This window comes from Vulpes lagopus, chromosome 4 (genome assembly GCF_018345385.1).
Source record: "Vulpes lagopus strain Blue_001 chromosome 4, ASM1834538v1, whole genome shotgun sequence".
NCBI lineage: Eukaryota > Metazoa > Chordata > Mammalia > Carnivora > Canidae > Vulpes > Vulpes lagopus.
The window spans coordinates 100,766,265-100,784,755 of NC_054827.1; the positions used below are offsets into that span (position 1 = coordinate 100,766,265).

The window sequence follows — 18,491 nt, forward strand, 5'->3', positions numbered from 1 at the left end:
CATGGGAAGTCTTAAATTCTCTTATACATTCTAACACTGCTTATAAACCTAATAAGACTTTAAAATCACAAATCTAAGTCTGTGATGTACTTTAAATTAAAAATCACAAATCCAATCCACTGGATACCCTGTCAATTTCTCTTAAACACCACAAGTTCTGAAAGAATGTACAAATCCCCTGTCACAAAGCTATTAATATTACAGGACTGACTCCATCCTTTTTAATTCTTATTATCCCCAGGGATAAGATGCATTCTTCCCCCCCACTCCCCCTTAAGGATATAATTGTCATTCATCCCCAACACTTTTGACATTGCCTCCTCAAGTGGAATTTTGGAGGATTATTTTAAAAATTTTTAAAAGAAAATTTCATTTTATTAATAATAAAATACAATTCTTTTGAACATGAACCTGGAAGGTGGGTACTCTTGTAGATATCTCTGCACTCCTGACCCCATGCCCCCTTCCCCAAAATAGCCGCTAGGTCGGCTGTTTCAAATCACACAAAAGCTCCTTTTTGGGCTTGGTAAATTGGAGCAGCCTGCAAAACAAAAGCCCCGACATGAGGACCAGGCCAGAGCCAGGTGGCCTTGCTGCCATCAGGTTGTTGGGGTCATGGGTGTGTGTGTTTGTGTGTGTGTGTGAATGAGGATGATTCACGTCCCGTTTTCCTCTTTCTGGGCAGGTTGGCCTCATCCAGCTTGGGCAGGAACAGGTGCTAATCCAGCCTCTCAACAATTCCCAGGGCCTGCTCAGCAGAGGAGAGCACCTGGTCAGACGCAAATGGTCCTTGACACCCAGCCCCTCCACCGAGGCCCACATACCTGGACAGCTTTGCCAGGTGCTAACAGGTGAGTCTGGGAAACAGCATGATTGACAGTATACGCCGTTCGACACTGCTCCATGTCCCCAAATGCCCTGAAGTCGTGAGCAAGAACTTACCTTTCCCTAGATTTTGAAACTTTAATTGCCCCTAAGACCACTGCCTTTTCCTCTCTGTGTAGATTAGTGTCAGCATTTCATGTGTAGCAGCCCTTTGAAAAGGGAAGGCACCCAGGATCTCATTCATGCTGTGCCTCGATTGCATAGATTAAGAACAAGTGGAGGGCCTCCAAACCTGGATGGCTTGTTTGTTATCAAACCCTACACTGGTGGCAGAGCTAGAATGAGAATTCCCTCCCTCCCTGGCCAGAGTTTGCTCTTCAACACAGGGGTCCTCAGGCCTGGCTGCACTAATCAGAGTCACCTGGGGGCCTCTGAAGCCATGATTCTCAGCAGCATCAGCATTGCAGCCTGGGAACCTGTCAAATGCACGTTCTCAGCCCTCTCCAGACTTCCTGAATCTGAAGCTGTGCGGGTGGGGCCAGGAATCCTTAGTCTCACAGGTGATCCTGATGTACTCTAAGGCATGGGGACCACTGCTTTAAACAATGCCTTGCACTGACCTGTCCCTCCAGTCTCCTGATCCAGTTGGTGTGGGGTGTGACTGGGGTGTCCATGCTTTTAAAGGTGATTCTAATAAGTAGCTTGGGGTAAGAACCCAGGGTTCTTACATTTTGTACATCTATTTGAGCAACCTGTGGATTACCGATCAGTCAGGTATTTTAAGAGTTTTTCACGGTCACTGAAATTGACACTGCAGTGACACCGGCAGTCATCCTGCGTAGTGTCCCCTGATGAAGACAGATAAACTGTTATTCACAAGTGGCATTTCCTCCCTGGACAGCATGGAACCCCATGGCTGACCAAGACTTCTTTTTGGATAAAAAAAAATAGACATATAATGTCTCTGTTCGGTATTCTAGTAACATTGGAAATATATCAGTGATGTGACTCTCCTTTAGAACAGCTTTAGGGTATATGAACAAGCCTTGCAGCTCAGCTTACTTGTTTCGTGGAGACCTGGTCGTATCCAGGTAGCGGCCTTCCTTAGCTGGTCTACATTTGGCACAGAGGTATTGGAGGTGATTTTACTGAGCTACGGCCATATCCGAAACCACAGGAGAGCTCTGAGTGGTAAATAGAGAGTGCCACCATACATGAGGATTTTGCTCTGCTCTTTCCTGTACCCTTACAAAAGTAGGGGAAGGTGGATCTCAGCATAAAACTAAAAAAAAACAAAAAAAACCAAAAAACTCTTTAAAAGGAGGCCGGGTGTTTGGGTAAGTTGGTTGGTTGTGTGTTTGGGCTTGATGTTGGTGTGTTATTTTAAACATCAGCCAGTGGGCAGCCCCGGTGGCTCAGTGGTTTAGCACCGCCTTTGGCTTGGGGTGTGATCCTGGGGGCCTGGGATCGGGTCCTGCATCGGGCTCCCTGCATGCAAGGAGCCTGCTTCTCCCTCTGCCTGTGTCTCTGCCTCTCTCTCTCTCTCTCTCTCTGTCATGAATAAATAAACAAAATCTTTAGAAAAAAAATCAGCCACCTGTCAGTTTTGGTGGGGCAGTTTTTTTTTTTTTTTAAAGCCTGCTTTCAAAGTGACTGTTGCTCACTCTACACCTGTGTGCATTTTCTGCTAATCTGAATATATTGTTTCAGAGACGGGGGATTACCCTGAGGCAATGGGTTTCAGGGCTGGCTGCCCATTGGCATCACCTGGGGAGCTTTAACAATTCACGCCTAGGTCCTCCCCCCAGGAGAGCTGCTTTAATTGGTCTCGGGCAGGGCCTGGGCATCTGGTGATTTAAAATCTCCCTAGGTGGTTCTAATGTTCAGCAGGCGCTGAGAATTGCCGCGCTAAGGAGTATGAAACATGAGTAATAGCACCGGTGGGCCATCGGAAGTGGGTTTTTCAGGTGAGAACCACCAGGCAGGGCCCCACCATGAAGTCCAAGGGAAATACATTTTATTCTCACTTTTCCCTCTATTCAAGCCAGCGCTCATCTACGGCTAGTTTAGGATCAGAAACCCAGGGTGCTTGTGGATGATATCATGGAATATTTGTCTCATTACCTACTGCCATCCTCTTTAGGGGCATGCATGATACCCGGGATTGCTGACAAAATGATAAATTATGCTCGGGTTTGCATTTTTTTTTTTTTGGTCCCTGGTGCTGGTTTCAAGGCACCCTTTGATAGAGTGTTTAGCTTATAATGAAGGAAATAAAATGAACAAAACCAGAGTGGGGAGGATGTGATAGAAACAAAGTTAAAATAAGAGCAGCCATGCAAGAAATTTCTGAATTTGCTTAAAAAAATCATCTCCCCTTTGTTGCCCCCACATTTCATGTGCTCAGAGCCACATGAATATTTAAGTTGGGACCAGTTCAGACTGTCCTGGGTAGGAACACAGACACAGGAGAAAAGTATATATTTCCCTTCTGGTCCTTCTTGTTTTGTGTGAAATACTCCCTAAGTTTTGTTGCCGTATTGAGAAAGACCGTGAGCCTTCTACTAGGCTTAGGTAATAAAGCAATTAACCCTTATCTAATGTGGATTAATTTCCTATGAATTTAGAAATTTAATTGAGAAATTGAGAAAATCAATTTACTGGGAAACCAGGAAGATACAATTTTGGCTTCCTGGAAATAGGAATCAGATGAATCATCTAAGATTTCCTATGGGAACATATTCTTTATGGCTGAACGTGGCTGTTCCAGGTGTCATTGTCTTGCCTTGGATCTTGTGCTACCCCAACCTTGGACCTGGCCTGGGAGTAACCAGCTGGCTCTTGCAGGTGAGGAGTCGGATAATTCTTCTTCCTCCAGGAACCACTCAATTTACCTGAGCGCTGAACTGTGATAAGCCATCCTGTTCTCTAGGCAGACAGAGGGGCTAGCCTGTACAGTGAAGGCCCCCAGGAAGGACCTACTGCCTTTTTGTAGGTACCACCGAGATTGCATTTCTAGCAGTCTTTGGGGCTCCTAGAGAGAAGACAGGCTGATCCTATTACCTCTATTGCTCCTTATTTTTAGAACTTTATAAAATGATTCATGAAGTATCATTCCACATTGGAACTTGGCATGAAAAATACGGAGTCTGTGAACCAACCTACCTATCTTTCTTTCTTTCTTTCTTTCTTTCTTTCTTTCTTTCTTTCTCTCTCTCTCTCTCTCTCTCTCTCTCTCTTTCTCTCTTTGTCACACCTTGAGTTTTTGGAGGTTTTGGGAGCTATTCTCAACAGCAAAAATGGTATTTTGGATATTTGGAAATGGTTCTCAATTTTGACATTAATACTAAATGTCTGTCTTCTGTGTTTATTTTAATGTCTCCATACAGATTCAGTTTAGAATCTCCCCATTTTCCTGGGCTTTAGTAACAATTTCAGTCTTTGTCTCCTCCACCATGGTAGGTGGTCAACCAACATGTGGTTGGTTGAGGTAGATGGCAGAAGATTAAAACTAATTTCCTACCAGGCACTGTCAAGATAGGAATCCTACGGTGTTTTGGTGGGCTCATTTTAACTCAAATACACCAAAAATGGTACCTGCTAAGATGTTGATGTGTACTTTGTAGTTTAGGTTCTGTTACGGTTGTTTTAGAAAATCATTGCAGTTATTTTGTAGTATTGTTTGGTCCATTTATAGCATTATAAAGTTAATTTCAGCGAGTATTTGGAGGACACCATAACCCTTTAGAAATTGTGTGTTGCCAATTTATGCAATAATTTGCACATTCAGCCATAAAATATATATATACAATCGTGCGTATGATCTGTAATAAATTATTGGTTGGGACTTGGGTTTTGTGTCCATTAAGATTCATTTGGTTGGAAATGACAGAAATCAAACTGGCTTAACCACTTACAACATCACTGCTCTGGGTGCATGGAACTGAGAAGCAGAGCAGGAGATGGGACCTCAGGGAGGCATGGTCAGGCTGGGTTTCTGGGCAGTTGTTTCCCTCTCTGACAGCCTCGGTTGGCTTCTTATGTAGTGACAAAGAGGCAGAAGGGCTCAGGAGATAATCTCTATTGTTTAATCAGGAGTTGAAGTGGGTTGATCTGGATTGCAACTTTAACTACTTGCAGTTTGCCACTAGTTTCACATGTCTTGGGGCAGCACCAGAAGAGCTTAGATCCCAGTCCCAGCACCAGAAGAGCTTAGATCCCAGTCCCCACCTCACTGTGGAGGTATCATTCCATTTTCTGTCTTTGTACTGACTTCCTACAGGCCACCATATGTGGTAAAATTCTGGTGGAATAGATGCAGGGCACCCCTACTCCAGACCTCATCCATCATTTTGGCTGACATGGTCCATAAGAATTTGGCTGATTCCTTTTTTTTTTAATTATTATTAAAGATTTTATTTATTTATTTTTGAAAGACAGAGACACAGGCAGAGAGAGGAGCAGGCTCCATGCAGGGAGCCTGACGTGGGACTTGATCCCAGGACTCCAGGATCATGACCTGGGCTGAAAGCGGCGCTAAACTGCTGAGCCTCCCGGGCTGCCCTGGCTGGTTCCTTCTAACCTCCACAAGATCCTCTGTCTAATGCTGCTTTAGCTCCTCATCCCACCTGTGTGGCAGGGATGAATGTGGCTCTTGGTCTTTGTTCACTTAGGAAGGGCTCAATCCCTCTGAAATTTGGTTCTCCTTTAAACTTCAGTGAGGCCTCAGCTCTCCAGTGGATTAAAAAAAATGATTTTATGGTTTATACAGTGTTTTTTGTTGTTGCTATTTCAGTGGTAATGGTGTTCTGCATCTTACCTAGAAAAAGAACTCAAAATATATGGAATTAAAATGCTACTTTGAGTTTTTACATCTTAATATTTTAATGTAAGACTTTACTTACAGATAAAAAAATTAACTCCAAAGGCAGACACTGATATTTTAAGAATTATTATTACAGGGGAAAAGAAAGAAGAACAGTGACTGACTCTGTCTTTCTTGGGTGTGACCCCAGAAGAGTCCCTTGAAATCTCTGTGCCTCTGTTGTAATTTGTTAGGGCGGCCAGAACAAAGTACCACAGGCTGAGTGGCTTAAACAATAAGCATTTATATCCTTACAGTTCTGGAGGCCAGAAGTCCAAGATCAAGATGTTGGTAGGATTGGTTTCTCCAAAGGCCTCTTTTTTTGGTTTGTAGATGGCCACCTTCTCCAGGTCCTCACATGGTCTTCGTCTGTGTGTGTCTGTGTCCTAATCTCTCATTTCTTTAAGGACACTAGTTACATTGGATTAGAGCCTTTTGATGATGGCCTTTTCAGTTAATTACTGTGCAGACCCTCTCTTCAAACACAGACTTTAAGATGCTGAGGGTTAGAGGACATAATCCAGCCCATAACAGCCTGTGTTTTCTCATCTGTAACATTGAGACGAGGATGCTGGTCTTGTCCACTTCTCATGGTCATTGCTAAGGAACATGCAGATGAGGGGTGATGTGATCTTTCCAGCCACATTGTTGGGGGTGGGGGGTATATTCATGAGAACATTCATGGATGCCTAAAATGTTAAAAAAAAAAAAAAAAGGCAAATTTAGAAGGAATTGGAAACAAGCCGGATAAAGAAACCCTTTCTGTAAAAAGAGAGCATAGTTGGCTGGCAATCTATTCACATATTTTTCTTGATAAACAGATACTTGAAGGGGCTGCATAGTCTCAGACAAGATAGGACTGAGCCACTGTCAATATCATCAATACCTTCAATATCATCTGCAGCTAAGTAGTGTCATATACCTCTTAGTGGCTTTCTGAGTGTTACAAGAGATAATGCACACGTGTCACTTAGCCACTATCAAATTTTAGCTATTGTGGCAGCTGCCGTGCTTATAATTATTACTTGTACCTCCCCATTCTTCATCCTCGGGACGACTTCAATGCCTTCTTTCTGTATTAAGTTGGAGAGAAAGAAAAACCCTACAGGGCACTGAGCTAGGAGATGAAAGCTCTCATTATTCTTAAATCTGCCATTCTTGCTTCTTGAACAAATCCTCAACAAAATCAAGGAATCTTAGTGTTTCTAGACCAGCAGTTGCCCTTAGAGGTCAAGAGGTCATAATGCTTACATTTTTCCTCTTGTTTTTCATTTATTTGGCCATTCAGTATTTGTTGAATGAATGTACCCCCCCCGCCACCCGAACCCTGGGCACGCTAGAATGAGCTTGACACAACACAGTCCCTGTGCATGGGGAGCTTATGGTTTGATGGGGGAGCCAGACAATATAGAAGTAAACAAATGTAGCAGGTTTAAATTATTTTTAGCTCTGAAATATTTCAACTGGGAAAACAAAAAAACAAAAACAAAGGCAAAAACAAAAACCACACACAAGAAAAACCAGAATTCCATAAACCTAGCATTCAGACTTAACCAATGTTAAGGTCGACTATGTCTGCTTCAGAACTTTTTCCTTTTTTGAGAGCAGTTAACGTTTATGGATATGACTGAGTGTTCCCTCTCACTCTGTCCCATATCATCCCTCCAACTTACTCCCCAGAAGAAACCACCATCCTGAGGAATACACTCGAGACCCCCAGTGGATGCCTGAAACCACGGATAGTACTGAAGGCTGTATCTACTATGTTTTTTCCTATACACACATATGTATGATAAAATTTAATTTATACAGGAGGCATAGAAAGGGATTAACAGCAACAATGTAATTCAGTTATGGGAATGCATTTCCAGCATGTCCTCAGTTACCTCCTCACCACTTTGTGCCTTGAATTCTGTCCTTTGGATCTTCCGGTCTGAGGATCACAGGCCTTCTATGGGAGTTATAAGGCACTCGGTAAAGCACAGTTAGGCCTGCCTTCAGCACCCTGTGCTGTTCTTTTCTTCCTAGCTTTGACACACCACCACCTTCTCCCCTCCCTGAGTCTTCTGCATTGGCTCACTTTCTAGTCCTTCGGATCATTGGGTTTTTTGTATTTTGTTCGAATTTGTGGTTATTCTCTACAGGAGGGTTAGGTCTAGGAGAAGCTTGTTGGCTCTATTGCATTTTACATAATACTGATGCTTTGGTAATGGTTGAGATTTGCATTGTGGTTTAGAGTTTAGGCATCTTTTTTTTATTTTAATAAGTGTTTTATGTGTAAATTAGAACAATGTGTTTAATTGTTGTGAACAGTGTTCTGTATATATGTTCATTAGCTCAAACTTGGGATGTCAAAATCATTCCTGTCATCATTTTTGGCTTGCTGGATTTATTTGTTTTAACTAGAGGTATGTTAAAAATCTCATAACTTTTGTGGCTTGGCCAATTTCACCTTTCAATTCTGTAAATTTTCACTTGATGTTATGAGGCAGTATTGCTCATAACAGGTATTCAGGTATAGGAGCCTCATTCCTCGTGAAGTTATTACCTTTACTGTTGTGTAATGGACCATTTTTTTATCCTAGTAAAACTTTTGGTGTCCTAGGTCTAATATTAGGTGTACCTAATATTAATATTGCCAGAGTTTTTATTTCGATCAATGTTTGCCTGGTGTTTACTTTTCCTTAGTTTTATTTTCAGCCTTTCTCTATCATGATGTTTTATGTTTCATGATGTTTTTATGTGTATGTTTTATGTATCCAATTTTTTAAAAAAACATCCAACTTGAGAATATCTGTCTTTTCATTGACGATGTTCTTTTTTTTTTTTTTTTTAAGATTTTATCAATTTATTTGAGAGAGTGTGTGCCAGTGTATGAGCAGGGGGGAGGGGCAGAAGGAGAAGCAGACTCCTCACTGAGCAGGTTGCCCACTGTGGGGCTTAATCCCAGGACCCTGAGATCATGACCTGAGCTGAAGGCAGATGCTTAACCGACTGAGCCACCGAGGCTCCCCAGTGATGTTACATTTGTGGTGTTTCTAGTATAATTAGTTTATTTCCACCATTTTACATTTTGTTTTCAGTTGATAATACCATGCTTTTTCTTTGCTTCTGTTTCTTTTTGTTGTTTCTCTTCCTTTCTTTCTGGTTTACCAGATAGTCTGAATTCCCCCTTCTTTTATCCATTGATGCGGAAGTTTATAATCTATTCCACATTTTTGTTGTTACCTTAATTTTTTTTTTTTTTTAAATTAACTTTTATTGGTGTTTAATTTACCAACATACAGAAAAACACCCAGTGCTCATCCCGTCAAGTGTCCACCTCAGTGCCCGTCACCCATTCCCCTCCAACACCCGCCCTCCTCCCCTTCCACCACCCCTAGTTCGTTTCCCCGAGTTAGGAGTCTTTATGTTCTGTCTCCCTTCCTGATATTTCCCAACATTTCTTTTCCCTTCCTTTATATTCCCTTTCACTATTATTCATATTCCCCAAATGAATGAGAACATACAAAGGTAAATATAATTATCTTACAAAAGTCTATAAGACATTAGGTACCCATGCCTCAAAGTATGAGAGCCTTCAGATGATTTCACTTTAATTTTACCTGTTATTTGTACCCATTCTATTTTGTTTTTTGTCTACTCTTATGCTTGTCATCATTGTGTATTTTTTATTTATTTTTCATCATTATGTCTTTTTTTTATAGTTAGAGTTACTTAGGTTTATTTACATATTTGCCAACTTATTTGCTCAGTATTGTTTCTTGCAAGCCACTTTTCTGTGTTTAATATCCTTCTGAAAAACTTTTTTCAAAAAAATTTTTTAATTTTCATTTTTTTGAGTCTAGTTGACACAAAATGTTATGTTAGTTTCAGGGGTACAGCATAGTGATTTGACAAGTTGGTATGTCCTGCTATGTTCACCACAAGCATAGCTATCTGAACCTTTATGTTGCTATTAAAATATCATTGACCACATTCCTTATGCTGTGCCGTTCATTCCTGTGACTTACTCATCCCAGAACTGGAGGAGGCCTGTATCTCCCTCTACCCATTTTGCCCCCCACCCCTTCTCCCCTCTGGCAACCATCACTTTGTTCTCTGTATTTATGGGTTTGTTTTTGTTTTTTGTTTGGTTATACCTTTTTTTCTTCTGGCCTTTTCAGTCAGGGTTTGTGAGTGGTTCAATTATTATCTCTGCTTTTCCAAAGCTGCCTTTATTTCACCTGTACACCTAATGATGATTTAGCTAAATATAGAATTCTAGGTTGAGTCTTTTCTCAACATGTTGAAGTTGTTAATCCAGTATCTTCTGACTTGTTATGTCTTTAAAAGGTCTTCTATCCATTCGATCTTAAATTCTATGTGAATAATCTTCTTTTCTCTCTGTAGCTTAAAAAATGTTATCTTTGTGTTCTCTAGTATACCTATGGCAGATTTTTGCCATATCTATCCCATTTTGGACCCACTGTGATTTTTGGATGTGAGGATTCATGGCTTCTGTCAATTCTGAGAAAGGCCTGGGCTCAAATTAGTGAGGAGTGATTCTTCCCTGTGATCAGCTTATTCCCTTTCCTAGAACTCCTACTCGGTCAATGTGGACCTTCCGGTTCTTTCCTCAGTGTTTTGTTAACTACTACTACTACTACTACTACTACTACTACTACTTCTTTTTTTTTTTTTTTTTTTTTTTTTTTTTTATACATATTAGGTCTTTTCTGTATTCTGGATGTTTCTTCTCATTGGTCTTCCACTTCACTGGATTTCTCTTAAACTGGGTCTAATCTTCATTTAACTACTGAGTTTTCAATTTTAGTGATTAGAATATAAACTTCTGGAAGTTATGTTTGATTCTTTTCCAGTTCTTCCTTGTCTTTTTCATAATGTCTTATTCTTTCATTATGATTTTAGCCTGGTTATTTTATCACCTTGGTTATTTTACCCTAATTGTTTGGGGTCTTCTTTGAATTATTCCACCTCGTGAATTTCTTGGGATGCTGATCTTGCTGTTTGTCCTATAGGCCCACTCTCACACTGGCCCTTTTTCTTATGTGGATTGTAGGGTTTTTTTTTAAGATTTTATTTACTTATTCATGAGTGAGACAAAGAGAAGGGCAGAGACACAGGCAGAGGGAGAAGGAGGCTCCCCGTGGTAGCCCGATGGGGGACTCGGTCCCAGGACCCTGGGATCACGACCTGAACTGAAGTCAGATGCTCAACCACTGAGCCACCCAGGGGCCCCTGGATTGTGATTTTTATACTATGAGCTCAGTGTGGGCTGCTGTGTTGCCCTCTCCACCCCCATTGGCCCATTCTCTGTGGGAATGCTCTGTACGCTGGGTTTATGGAAGAATCTCTACTGAGTATTTCACATGCATTTCTGTTGGATACCCCAGGACTTGATTCACCAGTCCAAATGTGATTTCTACTTTAGCACTTTTCCTTAGGAAAGCTGTACCTTGAGAGTGACATACGTCTGTGTGTATACAGACCAGGACAATTTGCACCCAAGGCTTTGCCTACCATTCCCCTGGCATTCAGAGCTGTGAACAGAGACAAACTTCTCTGACCTGTGGGTGCAGGTGCCCTGCCACTCCAGGGTCCTGGCCACATCTCTTATTTCATGGTGGCAGTGAACACTGACCCCTTACCCTTTAGGCCAATTGTTTGGGTCACATGTCTTCCAGGTCATTGAGGCCTCAGATCACTCATTAATTGTTCCAGATATGAGATTTCTCAATGCATCTGTGCCATCCTTGATGCCAGGGACCTTTCCATGGTGCCTGGGGCCCATGGCCTAGCGGCTGCAAGCATAACTGCCTTTCTGCTGCTCTGAGAACTCAAGCAGCCCCCCAACCCCCAGGCTCAGATGCCTCCCACTCTGCTCTTGCTGCTTCAACCCCTAACCCTCATCTCAAGGGCACTCTTTCCCCTAAAATTGTTCCTTCAGGGAGATCAGGCTTCCGAAACTACAGCCAGGAATGGCAGCTGTGCCTGACTTCTGCTCTGGGCCCACCAAAATGCCCATGGCAAAGAAACACGAAGGCTACCTTGCATCAGTAGCTTTAGGGGAAACACACACACACACACACACACACACACACACACAAACCACACCACATTAATACACAGTAAATCACACAGAAGTCACTCACTGCGTCTTTCACTGACCTCTAGAATAAGTGCTATGTCCTTTGTCATGTTGTTCAAAGAAAATATCTATGACTCTCAAATTCTGTGGAAATTGAGTTTATTCCCTGGGCTGAAGGGGACTCCTGGAATGACCTGGTAGTGTTTCTCAGGTGCCCTGTGGCATTTCTGGTGTGCATCCACCACCTGCTTTGGAGGGATCTGGCACCAGTGTCAGCTGACGGATGAGCGAGGGTCTGCCCTGGAAGGCCAGGGGGCAGGCAGGCAGACCTCCTACCTCCTCTGGGGCTGGGGATGCACATCCACATTTCCTGTCTGTCTGGTGTTCCCAGGGGGCACTTTTGAGATCACCAGATAAGTGTTTCTTGGACTTCAGAGTCTTCCTAGAAAAGCCCACGGGGCCCGTTTGGCATCTTGAGTGTTTAGGAATAATGGTTTCGGCATTCTCTGTTGCGTTCCGACTTTACTCTCCCAAGCTCGGGGGGACTCTCCAATCCTGCCATTTGTTTTATATGAACCATGTGTTCATCCAAGTCCCTTTGATCTCACTTTTATTTCTTTTTAAGACACATGACTGAAGAAATCATTCAGATTTTCGTTTGGGGTGTTTGGGTGGGAAGAGGATGCTTGGTAATCACTCTTTGGAAAGAATAAAATTAAAACCCAGTAAAATCGCTCTATAAAGGTATCATCATCCTTATACTATGATTATAATTATTGCCATTATTCTTCCCTGAGGCTGTATAACTCTGGCTTTGGAACCTGTAAGATGCTGTAAAATGGACACTGCCTGCCCACGTGGCCTGGGAGTGAATGTAGCCCCTGGGACAGGGCCTAGCAGCTATGGGCAGGTCTCTCGCTGCTTCCCAGCATGCAGAGATGCACCAAGTCTGCCGATTTCCCTTATTTCTATGTTTCCTTACCTGTAAAAGAGAGGTAAGACTTTTGTCAGTATTTTCATTTTGCCAGGTTGCTGGGATTCAAGTGAGCTGGTGCTAATGGGTTTTCATTAAGTAGAAAGTATCATTAAGATACAAGGTGTTGGGGATCCCTGAGTGGCTCAGTGGTTTAGCACCTGCCTTTGACCCAGGGCGTGATCCTGGAGCCCCGGGATCGAGTCCCACGTCGGGCTCCCAGCATGGAGCCTGCTTCTCCCTCTGCCTGTGTCTCTGCCCCCACCCCACCCCCATGTCTTTCATGGATAGGTAAATAAAATAAAATACAAGGTGTCATCTCGTTATGGAAAAGGTCCATCAAGTGGGCTCTCTAAAAGCCAGGCCTCAGATGAAGGCCTGAGTGCAGGTGGTTGGTTTGAGAGAGGGAGGAGTCTTAGGAAGCAAGAGAGAGAGAGAGAGACAGGGAAGAGCAAATTCAGTGGAGTCCAATGGAAAACCCAGTGGAAGGCGATTATGTCAAGGTTATTGCTGGGGGCGGCAGGAGCTTGGTTCCTACTCTGAAAAGTGCCTGGAAGCTTCCAGAGTGATCTTAAGACTGTGGACACTGGGAAGCTGGAGTGTTATCCAGCACCTTTTGTCTCCCATATTTCCAGCTGCTCTCGTGTAGGCCAAGCAGGCTTTTTAGATATAAGAGCACCTGGGTGGCTCAGTGGTTGAGCATCTGTCTTTGGCTCAGGTCGTGATCCCAGGGTCCTGGGATCAAGTCCCACGTCAGGCTCCCTGCAGGGAGCCTGCTTCTCCCTCTGCCTATGTCTCTGCCTCTCTCTGTGTGTCTCTCATGAATATATAAATAAAATCTTAAAAAAAAAAAAAGATTCTGGAAGGGAATCTAAAGGGAAAACCAGGATCATATCCTTGAGGCGGGATTCTGTTCACAAGAGCTAACCATCAAAGTGGTGGCATAAATTGGGGTGAGAGGGGGCACTGTGGGGAGGGTACCTAAGGGGTATCCTGCAGGTGTCCTGGTTGGGAGGCAGCACCCAGTAGGAGGGACCCCTTACCACTTACAAATGTTAAAAATTAGAGAAAGCTTGTTACCTTCTCAAAATTCCTATATAATCAGTTAAAAAATTTCTTCCCATGTGAACAATCAGTTGATCTGTAGTATATTCCTCCCTTCCCTCTTGTGTCCTTCCTTCCTTTTAAGAAACCCCAAGATGTCCACAAAGGAGTGGACAGAGCATTGCACACATGGACCTCCGGTAGGCTTGGTGAAGGCCGTCTGGAAGGGAAGTCCCTCTTGCCTGGGGTTTTGTCTGACATTTCTTCACAACTAGACATAAGTCCTAAGCTTTTGGCAGGAATACCAACAAGGTGAGGTTCTGTTCTTTTCAGGAGGCACATGCTGGTAGTTTGTCCCGTGACTAGGCGTCAACTTCTATTCCTGGTTCAGGTTGTGTTTCTAGATGAATCTGATATAGAGCGATGATCTTTCCATATGCAATTAGCAAAAATTTGTGGAATATTTTGGAGACTGTGTAAATATCCTGTTCTTCATCTGACTTTCATTCACTAGTTTTAGCATCTCTTGATTCTTCACAGACTCAGTTATTATTGTGGGGGCTTCATAATGGTGCTTTTCTGCCTCCATTATTTCTTCCACCTGTTTTTTTTTTTTTAAAGATTTTATTTATCTGACAGCATAAGCAAGGGGGAGAGGGCGAAGCAGACTCCCCATTGAGCAGGGAGCCCAATGTGGGGCTGGATCCCAGGGCTCTGGGATCATGACCTGAGCCAAAGGCAGATGCCTAACCGACTGAGCCACCCAGCGCCCTTCTTCCACCTTTCTAATCAGTGTTCTCCTGCAAGGAGAGCTTCATCTTCTCCCTCATTTATTTATGTGCATCTGTGTGGACTTGTAGATTCTTATTTAACTCATTTAAATATTTATTATTTAATTGTATTTAATATATATCATTATATAATATATATTAGTTATTTCATATATAATCATATTATTAAATATATAAAATATAAAAAATTTACTCATTTATTTATTCAAATAAATGGATAGTGATTTATTTCCTTTTTTTTTTTTTTTTGATGCACAAATAGTCTCAGACACGGCCCCACCATGAGTATAATTTTTCAAAATCAGACATGGATGTTTGAATTTTTTTTTTTTTTAAGATTTTATTTATTTATTCATGAAAGACAGAGAAGCACAGACACAGGCAGAGGGAGAAGCAGGCTCCATGCAGGAAGCCTGATGTGGGACTCGATCCCAGGACTCTGGGATCACGCCCTGAGCTGAAGGCAGACGCTCAACTGCTGAGCCACCCAGGTACCCCTGAACACTGGAATTTCTAAAGGCAACCCTGGTGAGAAGGCATATATATGATTGTTCTCCTTAGATGTATTAAGATGGCATAGTGTAAATGAAGTCCTAATATTATACCAACCTTGAATTCCTGGTTGAATACCCACTTGGTCATAATGTTTTATTTCCTTAACTTGATACTGTTCTTTGCTAATGCTTTATTTAGGCTTTTTGCATCCATATTCATGTGTAATGTAGCTCTGTAATTTGTGCCTGTGTGTGTGTGCATGTGTGCATACATGCTATTCCTCAGTTTAGGTATCAAAGATATACTAGCTTTTAAAGAAGTGTGGAAACTTTCCTTTGTTTTCAGACTTTGGAATGATTTATGAATCCTTGAGGCTGTCTGCTCTGGGAAGGTTTGGTGGAATCTGCTATGGAACCAGCTCAGCTTGGTGCTTTTCTGTGACTGTAGCTCCTTTATAATTTTCTGTTTCTTCTGTAAAATAATTGGTTTAAATTTTTGTATTGCTAATGGGATCAATTTTGGTAAATTGTGTTTCCCTAGCAAATTTCATCTAGGTTTTCAAATTTAAGTGCATAGAGGTTCCCCCTTACTTGATGTATTAAATAATTATTATTTAATGAGGCTCCAACTAGATTTAGGTCACAGGGCCTTTGATATATTAAAGATGTACTTCGACGTATGGAACTGTGTGGAATGACCCCTTTGTATTGGTCTTTTTACTGCTCTTGAAAACCCATCTTATTTTTAGAGGCCTAACTGAGATGTTACCTGTTTAAGGAAATCCACCCTGATTGCCTCACTTAGTTTTCTAGAAACCAGAAGTGCTTTGTCTGCATTCTGAGTATGACACTTAATAACCTCCATCAGCTGTTTGCCATCCTAGTTGTACATTAAGCCCTCTGGTTGGCTGGAAGACTCATGCTTTCTTATTGCCACTGTAACAAATTACCACTAACTTAGTGGCTTAAAACAACACAGATACATTATCTTACAGTTCTGGAAGTCAGAAGTCTGAGATCTCTCTCACTGGGCTAATGTCAGGAAGTTAACAGACTTTCGTTCCTTCTGGAGGCTCTGGGGGAGAATCCATTTCCTCGCCTCTTCCAGCTTCTAGAAGCTGCCTGTATTCCTTGGCTCCCAGCCCCGTTCTTGGTCTTCAAAGCCAGTAACAGGCAGTGGAGTCTTTCTCACGCTGCATCCCTCTGATGATTCTCTTCTGTAATTACATCTCTGTCTCCCTTATATAATAGTATGTGTGATCACATCAGGCCCACTCAGATAATCCCAGATAATCTGTCTTAAAATCCTTAGCTTATTCTTATCTGCAAAGCCCCTTCTGCCACATTAAGTTAACATATTCACATGTCCTGGGGCTCAGGCCCTGGACATCTTCGGGGGAGGGGGGCATTCTTCAGCCTACCATTTTCATAAACACATTTCCAGCGTTTTATGAAACATTTCATAAATATGATTCTCCTGTAAATCTGATCACTGCAATGCCTATTTAAGAATTCTTTGTCTTCCTCTGCCAGTTGTCTTTCGAGCATATTCTCTGAGAGAATGCAGGAAAACCACTATAGGGCAAGCCCATTAGTCCTCTTCTTGAATATTCCCATTGCTTGATTGAGGAAGAAAATCTGAAATTCCAATGCGGGGGGGAGGGAGTGGGTGGCGGGGGGGTGGGATGGGAAAGAAAGAAAGAAAGAGAAAGAACGGGGGAGGGAGGGTCGGATGGATGGATACCGGGATATTTTTTGTGCTTGTGTGTGCCTGGATCCTTTTTCCCACACGCGGCTCCACCAAGCCGGAGGAATGGAGGAATCGGAAGAGGAGTGGTGTCGTCTTTCCCCACTTGTCTCCACCCGCCCCACTTCTGTAACTCAAAGCAGAGAAAGCCTCCAGCTCTGCTCGGAAAATCTGCCTCGAGCTGCAGACGGATCAAGAATGCATAGTTTATTATTTAAAGTGCACGCTGGCTGGGGCTGGCCAGGTGGCTCGAGGAAGCTCCTGGCAGCCGGTCCGAGCCTGAGGCTGGAGGGGGACAGTGGCCCCCGGAAGGCAGACGCGGCCCAGGCGGCCCGAGTGAGCATGCGCGCCGGGGGTGGGGGTGGGGGGCGGTGGAGGAGGCGCTGGCTCCGGGTTCCAGAGGCGGCGGGGGTGGAGATCCGGGCGCTGCCAACTCCCGCAGAAGTGTCTGATATTTGAATCAGCGCGTTCGTGTTCCCTCCAAGGGAAGCGAGCAGGAGAGAATGTGTGACTGAGTGAAAGAACACGCCCGGCTTCCCTCCCAGCAGGCAGACCCGGGCCAGGAGGTCCGACACGCAGCAGGGGGAGAGGGAACAGACGGTGTGTTTGCGGTGACTGGTCTTTTCAAGAAATGACTTCAGGGATGCGTAGCCCTCCCCCGCCTACCACCACCACCACTCCCACAGAAAGGTCTAGCCTTTCCAGCGCACTAATTTCTCATGGAAAAGCCCAGCCAAAAAAAAAAAAAAAAAAAAAAGTCCCATCAGGACATCTGCTGCCCAGTTTTCATGGGTGTTTTCCAGACACAGATGCACTGGGTTCCTTGTGCACAGCCTTTCAAAGCAGTGGGCAATTTCTCCTGCACGAACAGACAGGGGATTTGCTTGCTGGAACGGGTAGGGAGTTGCACAGACTGCCTTCAGGCTGAAGGAGCTCTTACCTTTCTCAATCCATTAGCAAGTCGTGGATCAAACTCCCTGTCACTTATATAATAGTAAGGATGGAGTTTGGATGGAGTGGGACAGTGAACCAGAGGGGGGAAAGCCCAGGGAGACCGGGAGTGTTCTGCCCAGTGGAGAAGAACACAGCAGGCATCCCTGGTGATCAGCTGGGATGGTGGCCCTGGATGGAACCTGGGATGGCTGTGAAGGGCCAGAGCCCCCAGCGGGGGACACAGAGAGACCCCACCCATATGGGCCTTCCCTGTGGATGCCATGCCCTAGGCCCCAGGGAGGCTCAGGGATTGCGTCAGGGAAAAGAGGCTTTTCGTCTCTCCAAGAAGACAGCTGTTATTTAGAGATAGAGTTTATAGGCTGTGCTCCCACAGGTCCCCTAGGGAGCCCATACTTGGCCTTCTGGGTCCTCGCAAAGGGAATGAGTTTTCTTTATGTCAGCATTTAAGGAAATACAATTTTCTCCCAGAAAATAAACTGTTACCCGTCACCGCCAAGGCCGGCTGCTACTTTTCTGACTGTGCTTTTGGGTGAGTTTTTATTTCCCTCGACTGTCTCCAACCTCCTGACCTTGACACAATGCCTTTTCGCTGCGTGGAGCTGACAGTCGACAGTGGGGATAGCTGAGCGTTTGGGTATTATGCCTGCTCTGTCCCAGGGGGTACTGTCTGAGTCATATTTGGACTGTGAGTCTCCTTTCTGTGAAGCA

The 18,491-nt window shown here is 43.6% G+C and overlaps 1 protein-coding gene across 3 annotated transcripts in view; it reads left to right on the forward strand.

Annotated features, from left to right (window-relative positions):
• The window catches only part of ADAMTS17 (ADAM metallopeptidase with thrombospondin type 1 motif 17), a 318,441-nt gene that overhangs the window by 10,790 nt on the left and 289,160 nt on the right, over nt 1–18,491 (forward strand). For all 3 annotated transcript variants that reach the window (XM_041753209.1, XM_041753210.1, XM_041753211.1), the window contains exon 3: nt 686–851. In XM_041753209.1, the coding sequence (XP_041609143.1) occupies nt 686–851 (166 nt within the window). The remainder of the gene's footprint in view (nt 1–685; nt 852–18,491) is intronic.